General features: G+C 35.5%; 1 protein-coding gene across 9 annotated transcripts in view; it reads right to left on the minus strand.

Annotated features, from left to right (window-relative positions):
- PTPRM (protein tyrosine phosphatase receptor type M) overlaps positions 1 to 12,700 on the minus strand; it is a 429,982-nt gene that overhangs the window by 253,659 nt on the left and 163,623 nt on the right. For all 9 annotated transcript variants that reach the window (XM_015855337.2, XM_015855345.2, XM_015855344.2 and 6 more), the window contains exons 6-7: positions 12,149 to 12,323; positions 1,714 to 2,007 (exon numbers count right to left, since the gene is read on the minus strand). In XM_015855337.2, the coding sequence (XP_015710823.1) occupies positions 1,714 to 2,007; positions 12,149 to 12,323 (469 nt within the window). The remainder of the gene's footprint in view (positions 1 to 1,713; positions 2,008 to 12,148; positions 12,324 to 12,700) is intronic.

Genomic DNA, 12,700 nt, shown 5'->3' on the forward strand with positions numbered 1-12,700 from the left:
CCCCAGAAAGTAGCTAAGTAAGTAACTGCTGATGTGAAATAGTGAATAAAATATCTCACTTGCCTTCCTTGTACACACAGATTATGCTTCACCTATATGACTTCTATGCCAACCCTCATGTTTTGTTGCCCTCTTCTGTTTTCTCCCTGTCTGTAGCAGAGGTGACAGAGCAAGCAGTGGTGTAGGTGCTTGGCTGCTGACCATCTCTATACCTTTAGTGCAAACAGGCTCATGTGCACCGCACCCTTTGTTACAGAATCTCAACATACAAGAAGATAAACTATGCAGAAAAACTGGCTTAATTTTAAAGTACAAGAAGTACATCAGTACTAAATATATACAAATCTTACGTAGACAGATAATTTAACACTATTATGAAAGGCACAGCGACCTAGAAACGCTCCTGAAGGGTACTCCAATTAATTTTTATGCCCTAGTTTTGACTAAAATTCTGTATTCAGCCTAATACAGAAAGTCTGACAAATACTGATGATAGCTACATTGAAATTTCTTTTTGTATTTTTCATTAAATACTGCTTTTCAACAATGAAAATAAGAAAGAAACCACAAAGAATATAATACAGTTAGCACTTATGTAAGCTTGCATCTCCAAAGCTGGGTTTCTGAAAGGAGCCACTTTTCACTTCACGTTTGGCATCACACCAATGAGTTAAACTGAAATGACATTCAGCCATGGGTAGATGGCCAAGTGACTTTATAAACAGTAATTTTACTTCCACATGCCATGGAAATACATCAGTATTTCTGTTTCAACTTATAAATTCTAGTATCATTCAAAAGACAAGGAATACCCACCAGGTCTTAAAAATACTATGATCAATAAGCTAATACCATTTGCTCAGTCATGTTTCTTCTAGGTACGCTTCTATCTCCTACCCATTTTACTGCAGCAGAAAAGAGGATTCAAAATACTGGGGAAAAACACTAATGACAAAAAAAAAAAAAAAAAAAAAAAAATTCCAGGTCACAATATACCCTATTATTTTGGAGCAGCTGAATCCCAAATTAATATCACCTCTACTCTTTCCTTGTTTTTTTTCCTTTACATAATAGGTCTTTGAATCTTTCTCAAGTCAGAGGTCAGCACTATTAATTATAACATCTGAAACAGACACCAAGACAGCTTTGCAACGCAACAGATCACACCATCTTATTTTATGACAAGACATGATGTCAGTAACTCAAGAAAGCAGTGCTGTTCTAAAATTTATCTGCCAATTGAGACATAACCTTTGCTGTAACTTTACCTACAAAACTCTTCCACTTTACCTACAAATTTGATATACCTGACACTGAAAAAAAGCAAAATAAACTCAATCCAAAACAAACAAAACTGCTCTCATAACAATAAAGTAACTTGTTTCCCAAACATACACTAATGAGCAGAGCATAATGAAAGGAAAAAATGATCAGTAGAATACTGCATACTTAACAGTGAAAGTTGCTCACTACAGCACTCTGATCACTTTAAGGCATAAACAAGTATGATTTAACCTATGAAATACTGTGGCACTGAAGGTTTATTTCAAAGTGATCCTGCCTACCAAAGCTAAGATGTTATACACAGAAACATTCAGCCATACTTCCTGCAGTGTTCCAGTTCAACACTTATAGTAAAAGCTGATAGTAAAATAACATGTTTTCAACTCTAGAGAGATGCTTGCAACTTTCCAGTCACTTCTGAGTACTCACCAGCACATTTTGTTCTTGTTTTGAGAGCTGGCCCAGGAGATCCAGTTCCTCCTTCGCCCGGTCTTGTAAGTAACACACTGATTTCATATTCTGTGTCAGGATCCAGGTGTCCAATCTTATAGCTTGTGGAGTCCACAGGTTGTATGTCATACCAGCTTCCACTTGAAGTTCGATACTCAACTTCCCTTTGAATAATGGGTCCGTCTCCATTGATGGAATTGGCATTCAACTGTATCCATAGGTAAGTCGCACCAACTGAGGACAGTTGAGGTGGAGCAATAGGAACTGGTGGCTCTGAAACATAATAAGTCACAAAAAGCAGCTATGATTACACAGGCATTTTTTCTAGTTTCTAAAGTATTCAGACAAACAATGGATTTCATACCATAGTAGAGCTGCAGACTGCATAAAAATGCAGCTACGAAGGAGTTGTTATTGCAGATTACTTTACTTGTTTTACATAAATTGCAATATGCAAAGTCTTCCCCTTAGGCACTTAGAGATTATAACCTGAAGCTCATAGAACTTCATACTCTGTGTGACTTGAGTTCTCCTATTCACTTGACATTAAATGGTATCTTTTAACTTCCGGTTTAAAATGAAAGCTGATCTCATGTTTCCTTATCAAAAATATAGTTCTTACTGGATATTAACATAAAGCCTACTAAAAAAAACACATTTTAAAGTAAAAATTCATATTTTAGTCTGTTCTTAAACATAACAGTAACTTTTGCCTGAAAACAAAATTAATTATTTTCATTATTTTTCATGGACTGCAATATCCAGTCCTCAGAATTCAGTGCAAGCAGAATAAATACGATATTTTTTAAGTTCTATATCCTGGTTAAGCAGAAAGGGCTTCTAAATGAGAGATGTGGGAATTCTCAAGTCTACTATTTCATGTAATGGCTTATTTCCTCTAACACACAGAAGCAACATTCTGTCTCACTAAGGAAGCATACACATGATCTTCAGATAGCTTGCATTCTAAAAGTAAGATTAAAAGTAAGATTTTAAAACTTCTTTTAATTATTATATAATGGACATCTAATTTCAAATTAAGACTACCAAAATAATTTGCAGGCATCATTTCTTTTTAAAGCTAAATAACCCATTCGCTTTTTCCCTACTGATTAAACACAGAATTACTCTGCTGTTTCAAGCATCACATCTGCATAAAAATCCCTTTCCCAACAGTTAAATACATTCAAGTAGAATGAAACCAAGCTGCTGAAATAAGGCAGTGTTTGATCCAATAGTCTTAATGTATCTATCAGCAAACACTTGCACCTTCTTAAGGCTACACAGAATAGTTAATGAAAGTAGAACATTTTTCTTCCCTAAGCTGCAGATTCAGATTTATTCTCTTCTGCTAACCACTTCCCCAGGTGTTGAGCTGCAGGTAGTCAAATGGAAAAGATCAATTTAGATATTTCATCATTCTCCCAAGAACTTTGGAGCCAGACTTAAAGCAAAGAGCATAAAAGAAGGAAGCTCTGGCAAGAAAGGAACTCTGGAAATAAGTATTAATATTTCCCAAGAAATAGCAGAATTGCAATTTTAACACATACCTAATTGCACTAGATGCCACTTTCTTCTTTCCCCCTCCCCCACCACCCCACTTACAGAAAAAGTACTAAACTCACAGAGCACTGAGCATTCTGAAGATCACCTACGATCTTCACAGAACAATGGTGTTTCTAATTAGCGCTGTATAGTTTTACATAAACTTTTAATCAGTGCAACCTGCTAGCAATTGCTGAAACATGACATCACAAAGTTGCAAACACAGGTGTTTGCACTACTCATTTTCATCTTAATAAAATTAATTAATCACCATCATGAAGAACACAATACAGTTGGCAACAATCTGGAACATTTCCAAAGATGTCTACTAATTATTACTGACTCAAATAGATAGAATGATGGACTAAATATATTCAACTTCATACAGGCAAGAGGAATCTTGTTTACATTTTCAGATCACTAAGGAAAACATTGTTATAAGCCAGTAGCAACGTATAGCAAACCGATGCCAGCTTTTGGTTCAGCACACATTGCAGCTTCCTTGAAAACAGAGCTCCTGAAGTACAGAAACGATGGCTTCATACAATGATAGTGTGCCTGGAAACCGTTCTGACTTGACACAAAATGATTTAGCATCAATTTAAATCATTAGGCTGTTTTGTGAACCAAGACATGAAATGGAACTTTTATAGCGCATCCTAAGGCATTTAGTTAGCCATGCTGAAAGAACAGTTAATTACTTTCAAGTTTCAAATGCTACTAAGGGCTGCTGAAGTTCCATTCAAAATGCGAACTCAGGAGTTAGGTCGCTAAGGTTAGTGGTTACACCAATTCATTCCAAGTATTACAAGGACTTGCAGTAGTATTTTATCATCTTTTTATCCCTTGGGGTGTATTTTTCATTCCTTTGTGTTCAAAGTGCAAAAGGTTAATTCAAGTTGCATGATTTCAGCAAAGCTTGCATTCGGTACAGTTTATTTAATACTAGAAGTGTAGTTCAATACCACAAGTAGTCCTTCTGTTGGAGATCAAAGTTACATAGAATGAACTTTTCAGTATAAATAGGATATTCCTCATTAAGTGACTGGTTAAAAACATGACCACACACTTTTATACAAACCATGTAATATCAAATACAAAGAGCTGGTTCTTCCTTTAGTCAGAATTAGTATTGTTTTTAAGGATGCTGAGAAATTTGAATCGTATAGGAAAAATACCAGAATGCATCACCACCACCTTTCATGGAAAACAGTTTCACTGATGGCCACTGAGGCAGTGTCAAATAAATACCCCTAAAAACTGTTTTCCAATTAATATCTTTATAAACATGGTTCAATACACCTGTCTCTCTGCAACCAGGTGCAATCAGGGAAAAAATTCAACTGATTGCAGAAGGTGGAAGATTACAGCAATAGCACTTTAATATGATCCTGTAGTTGTAGATATCATATATCTTTTTTTTTTCTTGTAACAAAAGAACAGATGTAAATAAAGCCATTCAATAAAATCCTTTAAAGATAAGTTTTAAATAGATATTAATTAAGAAAAAAAAAGTTTATTTGTAAGTTTCCAGAAATTCAATGCTTTTCACACTTCGGACAAACAGGTGACCTGTTCTTGAATTTTGAAATGAATGTCAATGGGCAAAATCCCTTATGGAAATAAAATACTGTCCACCTTACAAAAAGTCAGACGTGTCAAAATGCAATGACTGCAGATAAGAAAAATGTTTTAGGCAGATCCTTTAACATCACCCTACACTGATTTGATCAACTACAGTAAGAAGAAAAATGACAAAGCCCTATGATAAGGAGCAGTCTCTCTCATACAGAGGATAAAAAACTAAGTCACAGATGCATAGAAACCACTTACTCTTATGCACTCCTACATTAGTTGCAAGCATCCTTGTAAGAGAAGCTCCTTTATTTACATAAAGCTCCATGCTTTAAATTATAGAGAACTTCCAAACGTTTTCAACAAGATCCTAATATCTTTGTGTTTTGCAGTTCTTTTAAAATTTTAATAGGCAGGGGAATGATATCACACTGAGATGCCAGTGGAGATAATGTAAATCTCAGAGATTTAACTGATTTATAAAACACACAAAAATAGGCATTTATTGTCTGGTGCCCAGAAGAGCTCATTTGAAATATGGAAAAATCTACTCTGGTAGTAGCAGTAACTTTATTTTTAAAGTAAGAAATGTGGAGAATAGAGCTTTGCTACATTTGGAGGAAAGAAATATCTATCCTGCAAGCTAATTTTAATTTAACAGTGGCTGTTAGAGAATGACATGATAATCCCACGCAATATTATTTAGCACATAATAAGTACATGATGTAAATGATGGTAAAACAGGACATCAATCATCTCTGATGCTATTTCCACATTAATAACTTATTATATAATTACAATACTTATTAAACTAATTATTGTCTTGAAATAACCTACATCAGCTTTATATATACAACTATACATACACAACTGTATTATCTATATATGAGCATACAGACCGTTGTGCTCATCTTCTGACCAAGCAAACTATGGTGGTCCTTTGGAAATGGAGAGCAATGCCTATTTGCAGCATTTAACTGCAGGGTAACAAGTTCTCCCATTGAGAAAACAGAAAAGCAGTGATTTTGAAACACCACAATTCTTTGCACAGTATTTGTTCAAAAAAGTCTTTATGTAACTTCTACCAAAGTATTTAATTATAAAAAAGAATACTGGAATTAAACAACGTCTATAAGCAGTATGGTGAATAACATCGATACATTTTATACTACTCTTTTTTTTTTTTTTTTTTTTTTTTTAGGACATTTCAGATGAAAACTTGACCAGAACTGTACTGTAATGCTATCAAAATTACTTCTAAATTTGTCATTTAAGAAAACGTCATTGTTATAATTCATTTTGAAATACTACAGAACGTTTCAGCATCCTTATATAAGACAGTCTGCAGGTACAATCTTGAGCATCCTTACACTATACAGTTTGCAGGAACAATCTGATTAGCTGGACATTCGTAAACACCCTGCAAAACTGTGTATTGCCATTATTCTCCATCCTTAATTAGGCTAACTGTACTTTTCACCATACATCTTTCTCCCAAACCCAGTCACTCTGGTCATCAGCTGTCTGTTTTAATCCAGCAGCCCCTCAGTCTTTACTGCTCTCACTTCATCCTCATTTGCAAACCTGATCAGCCTGAAGCCATCCATCCTTTCTGTTCTCCCACTTGCACAGGCTTTTTGTTTTTTGGTTTTTTTTTTTCCTCTCCATGCTCTGGCCACTATTCCCACATTGCTAATATCTCTGAATTCCCATTCTGGTTTGTTGCTTCTTTACTTAGCTTTTAGATACAGACTTTGTCTGCTCCTGTTCTTCTAACCAAGCTTCTCCCTAACATCTGCTGCTCCCTCCTGCACTTCCATTCCAGGGCCTTTCCATCCAATTACCTTTCTCACTGGCCTCTGTCTCCAGTCTCAGTCCTACACATATATATGTGCTTACACACACATACAATATTTACATGCACATATAAGTATGGATAGATGTTTCTGCTCCACCCTTGGTTTTCTCTAGGTCATCCTAGTTCTTAGTGTTCATTTAGCCCCAATTTTCAACTGCCTCTCCCCTCACTTCAAAACACTTCCCAGTTTACCATTCTTTGCAGTCCCAATTCCAACAGCCTCATCTAAGTGTGCAGCTCCTTGCTATTGCACCACCCATGATCCTCATCATGCACATTTTTGCTTCACAGTAATACTCCAGGGAGATACAGGGCTGCACATCAAAAGCATGGCAGTGATAAGCTCCCAACTTTGGATTCACGTGCCTGGATCCAGCCCAACCCAGAGGAGCTCAGATCAGTACCAGCATTTATATTTCATCCACTGTATCTAGAATGTGAAGGGGAAAAGAGAACTCAGAAAAACATCCATTGCACATATCCAAATGGATTCCTTTTGTTTCTTTGTTTTTGTTTTTGAGATTGTAAATAGATTGAAAGAAAGTATTTACAAAAGTGGAAAAAACAGATGAACTATCTCAACTGTTTTGTTTGGACATATTCTGAAAACCTTCAAGCTGAGACACAAACCCATACTGAAAAATATCAGCCTGAAGTCAATTTGCCAAGATTATGAGCATCTGAAAGCAGTATTTCATGACAGGTAACAGTAAAAAGAATTTGAGGAATAAAATAAAATAAAATAAAATAAAATAAAAAGGGTACAGGCAAATGAATGTACCCAGAATGAAAGATTCATTAGCAAAAGAGAAAACAGATCTACGTATCTGTGTATATTTAATGTAGGATAGCCACCAATACCTCAGATAAGCAATTTCTAATATTTATTTCCCTTGTCCTGATCTCAAAATGACTTTGCTCTCCAGAATACAGTCTTTGTTCTATGGGTTCAGTCTCCAGTTCTATTCCTTGTATTAAATCTTTCATTTGAAAAGATGCAGACGTTTAAGCTGCCAACATTACAGATGGCTACCTCTCTATGCCCTCGCTCAAAAATCTAACAAAATTCTCTTTAACCAATTTGACACCTAGGTTTACCTTGTTTGAACTCAATAAGCAGTCTGAAGTCTGCAATAATCTGGTGTCTGCTCAGACAGGCTCATTCTGTTCTCCTAAATCCAATCTGCATTGGATCTGCCTGCTATTAGAAAAATTCAGCATAGGGACTGTATGTAGAAGTCTAATTTACTTCAGCAAATACATTTAATCAATTCCACCCTACTATTTTCCTTTTGCTCACTGTTTGATTACCTTTATGTCATCTATTAGATATAAACTGCAGGTTTTTTTTCACAATAAGTGGGTGATCTGACAAGGCCAATTTCATGTCTCCCATTAGATAAAGTGACATTTCAATCCGACTCTCTGACAAACTTAGATGAGGGTACTGCGTAGTTTGAACACATGCACAATGACAAAGCACTTGTCTTTTCAGCCTTTCCTATCAGAACAAACACTTGGGTAAAATTGAAAATTTCCCATTTGGGATTTATTTAAATAGAGCAATCAATACTTTATTTCACCACTTTCTAAAGGGCATATAAGAGAACAGAAACAAGTTTTTTAAAAAAATCCTTTTATTTTTCCTTCATGTTTGGAGCCCAGCTAATTGTTCACTGACAGGGGTTTTGCTCATTAACTAGACAATATTCATGTTTACAGTTCTTTAGTAAGATAACATAGGATTAACTGACAGCTTTTTAATTGCTTTTCCCTCCTCCCCCTCACAGCAAATAAACCTTGTTAGAACCGTATCTGTTCAGGTAAAAAAGAAAGAAAAAAAAAAAAAAAAAGAAAAAAGAAAAATGAAAGGAACATTAGTCAGCTTCTTACATATCTATCATCCTCAAAATTAAGATTTAATTCCTATTCCTTTGTAATTTCTGGTTTGGTTTGCAGTGGCTGATACTGACATTATTCCTGTTGATTTCAAAAGCTCTTGGATCTGGCCTCCAGTGTACACAACATCGTGTCAAGGCAGAACTGCAAACTTTAAAGATGTTTACATAAGAAAGTATTTAGAGTTCACTTACAGGAAGTTCCTATTTAGTGAAACTATGCCTACAATGAACTGGTGTGAACACTGTACACAGTTGTAACCTACTCTGCTGTGCAGATGTCTTTAAGTCTCTACTTAAAGGCAAAGATATTTTGGAAAAAAAACCAAATAACTATTTGTTTATTTTCAATTTGTGTTACAAGCTCAGTAACCAAAAGATAGCACAATGAATGTGATGAGATTTAGAATACTGCATCCAGTTCTGAGCTCCCCAGTTCCACAAAGACAGGGCTCTAGAGGGAGTCCAGCAGATCATCCACAAAGATGATAAAGGACACAGAGCATCTCCTGTATGAGGAAAGGCTGAGTAATCTGGGTCTGTTCAGCCAGGGAAAAAGAAGACTGAGAGGGGATCTGATCAATGTTTATAAATATCTAAAGGGAGATGGGAGGCAAATGGATGAGGCCAGGTTCTTCTCGGTTGTGTGTAGCAATAGGACAAGGAGAAATGGCCTATAGCTTAAACATAGGAAGTTCTGTAACAACATGCAGAAGAACTCCTTTATGGTAAGGGTGACGTACCACTAGAACAGGTTGCCATGGAGAGGTTATAGAGTCTCCTTCTACAGAGACATTCCATCTGAACCCTATTGTATGTACCTGCTTTAGAGATGGGGTTGGACTTGATCTCTTGAGGTTCTTTCCAACCCCTGCAAATTTTGTAATTCTGTGAGATGACTCTCTAACTTAAAAACATTAGGTCTGATTTTCCTGTCAGCACAGCAATGTAATTCCAGAGAAATTCCACTTAGTCAGCTTGGTTACCCCAGTGCGAATGAGATGAGAATTAGATTCATCATTTCCAACACAGTAAGGGGAGCAATTAAATCACTGTTTCTACACATACTATTATTATCAGTAATTCCTAAGTAGACTCAACGTTACATTCAGTATGGGTATGTGTATATTTCTCATTATTTATTGATGGTGATAATCTAAAATATATTTTGCTGCACTTAAATCAATTCATTAGCTTTGAATCCTGCCAAATAACATTGCAGAAAAGCTGCTGAAAAAAATAGGAAATACAATTTCTTAATTATACACCATCAGTAACAAAGCCTATTTATTAATTAATAATGAGTTCCTAGTGCTGCTATTTAACTATAGTTATCTAAGGTTTTACAGCACAATGCTTAAAGTGGGCCTTTTTAAGTCAGAAGGAATGACCTGCAGGTGCTCTCATAGAAGCTCCAATACAGGCAACAGGGATTAACCATAATTACTTTGCCACTCTACAAGTAGTTAATGGGATTACACCCTAAGGCTATGCAATTGCTCAGAGTGCTCAGTGCAAATTTTCTGAAAGAATCTGGATAAACACAAGTGCTTTAATGATATGCTTCATAATTTCATCTACTGCACCACAAAAGGAACAATAATAAATTAAAGCACCCTAAATCAAAGAAATTGAGAACACTTAACTATTTTGGTTTTCTGCATCTCCTGTCATGGATGTTGTCAATCTTCCACCTGACTCATTCAGTCTCATTTATTCCACTGGTCTGCAACGCTGTAGAGTCTGAAGGATGCCTTATCATTCTTGGTGGTGCGTGTACATTTCTTCTCTCTTTCCTAAGCTCTATATATCTCTTGCATCTTCTATGGTGACCAACTACTCTCCAATCTAACTAAACCCAAGTTTCTTTTTCTCTAATCAACTAAAAAATCCTAAGCCCGCATTCATCTTACTTTGTTCTAGGGATTTCATCTTTCCATTCTTCCAATCCCCATATTTTTCTTAAATATCCTGCTCTAATTTTTATTTAATTGAAAAAACTCAAGCATACCTACAGCCTGTTAGCCTTCCTTCTTCTCTCCTCTATGAGAACTCTACTGTCCTGTTCTCTGCCTTACTTTCATTTTTCTTTTGTAACTTTTAAATTTGATTATTTATTGTTCCCCCTGTTCTTCAAACTTCTCTTTGAATGCTATTTTCTTGTACACATACTTTACATATTGTCTTCAGAAACAAGATCTATGATACATTTTCAGATACATAACATTTAGCCCATGCTTATTTATCAACATACATATAAATTACCTGAACAAAATGAGAAATAATTTGGGAAAAGGATCATATCATATAAAAAGCTCTGAAAAATTCTACAGTTCTGTCAGCATGTGAAATTACTGAAGAGATAAGGGAAATAAAGGAGTGAATCCAAGATCAACTAAGAATAAAGTCCCTTATTGAGTGTACTTTCTGCGATGAGAACCATACTGAATATGTTCTGATTCTTTACTTATAAGAGTGAATTGTAAGAAATGTCAATCTGCATCTTAAATCAAAAGATAAAACCTAAAGTAGAATTTGGAAAGCAGAGTATCAAAAATACTGCTCAAGAATTAGATTCTTACTGGTGTTACTCCTTTACCTATGCGCTTCTTTAATACCATAAGAACAGCTATATGTTCTTATCAAAACTGTACATCCAAAAGGAAAAAATCCTATTAAACAAGCAACATGGTTTCTAAAATCAGAGAATGCAGAATAGATGCAACTGTGTCCTTCCTAATATTATTAGTGGAAAAAACCACACTCTCAGTGGATTCAATTTTAGGGCACTTCTCTCCTTGCCAACTTTGATCAAACTGTTCTCAGGAAGAGAAAAAGACCCTTTAGCCCTTCGTCCTGCTGTTTTCTTTTTTTAGGCACAGAACTGACCAGAAAGGGAAGACACGTAGCACAATAATGTGGCTCACCAAATTTCGTGCTACAAAATATCTTTTTTCTCTAAAAAAAACCAAAAAATAGCAGTACATTCCTCCAAAATATTAGTATAAATAAGAAACAACCAAAACCAATTAATATTAAGAAATTGTTTTAGCACTGTTTTCTACAAGGAAGGACATCCTTATGCCCATTTTATTCACATATGAGAGTTTCCCGATGTTTTAAAAATCTCTCTCTGCATGTTGGAAAATGTTTTCTTTCATTGTAAAGTTTCCAGATTTTGAACTAAGTATAGTTTTAAAAATGTTACCTCCGCCATGGAAGTAAATAGCCAGTATTAGATTCACATCCTCCAAAAAATCTTGCAGATATGCTCTTAAAAGCAGAAATGCCATCTGAACAGTACATTTGAGGGAGATATTTAAAATCAGTGACCCACAACTAACCAGTTAATTAGCTCTGGTTTCTTCTGTCGTTTCCTTGCTACAGCTGGATAAACTAATATGATTTACACAAACAGTCTACATATTAAACCTTTCATCAACTGTAATGAACTACGGGTGACATCCTTAGTAAACTAGCAATTGCAGGTCCTTATTCAATACTCCAAGCACAAAATAGTGATCCGATTGTGAAATACCTTTCACTATTAGTTCTGCATAATTTGAAACTCCAGATCCTCCATCTGAGCGAATCATGCAGCGATAGTTGCCAGCATCCCTCTTCGTGGCATTTACCACATTAAAAAGAGCTACAAACCGTCGAACATTGAACACCTTTATGTTCTTCAAAGGTGCATCCCTCACGTAAATACCCTAGGCAAAGAAACAAAAATAAAGAATATTGTTAGTCACGCTTTAAAAAACAAACACAAAAACCACTAAAAAACAATTCTATTTCTCTTAAGCTCCCCAAGAGAGGAGGAAAGGTGAAGGCAGAAGTATGTACTATTACTTGTACAGATGTTTACACTGTACGAGACTCTACTGCCTTCCCTTGCGAGTTAAAACATTCATCATCAGTGGGAGACCACTCATGCGGAACAGCTGCTTTCAACTCTTTATAGATTAACTAATACAAAAATTGGAGAGCAATGTAACATTTTACTTGCTTGGCTTACCTTACACAAGTACTTAAAGTTCATTGCTTTTTGTTTTATTTTGGTCTTCTTAAAGAAGGATAAAATAGCATA

This window comes from Coturnix japonica, chromosome 2, assembly GCF_001577835.2.
Source record: "Coturnix japonica isolate 7356 chromosome 2, Coturnix japonica 2.1, whole genome shotgun sequence".
In the NCBI taxonomy this organism is placed as follows: Eukaryota; Metazoa; Chordata; class Aves; order Galliformes; family Phasianidae; genus Coturnix; species Coturnix japonica.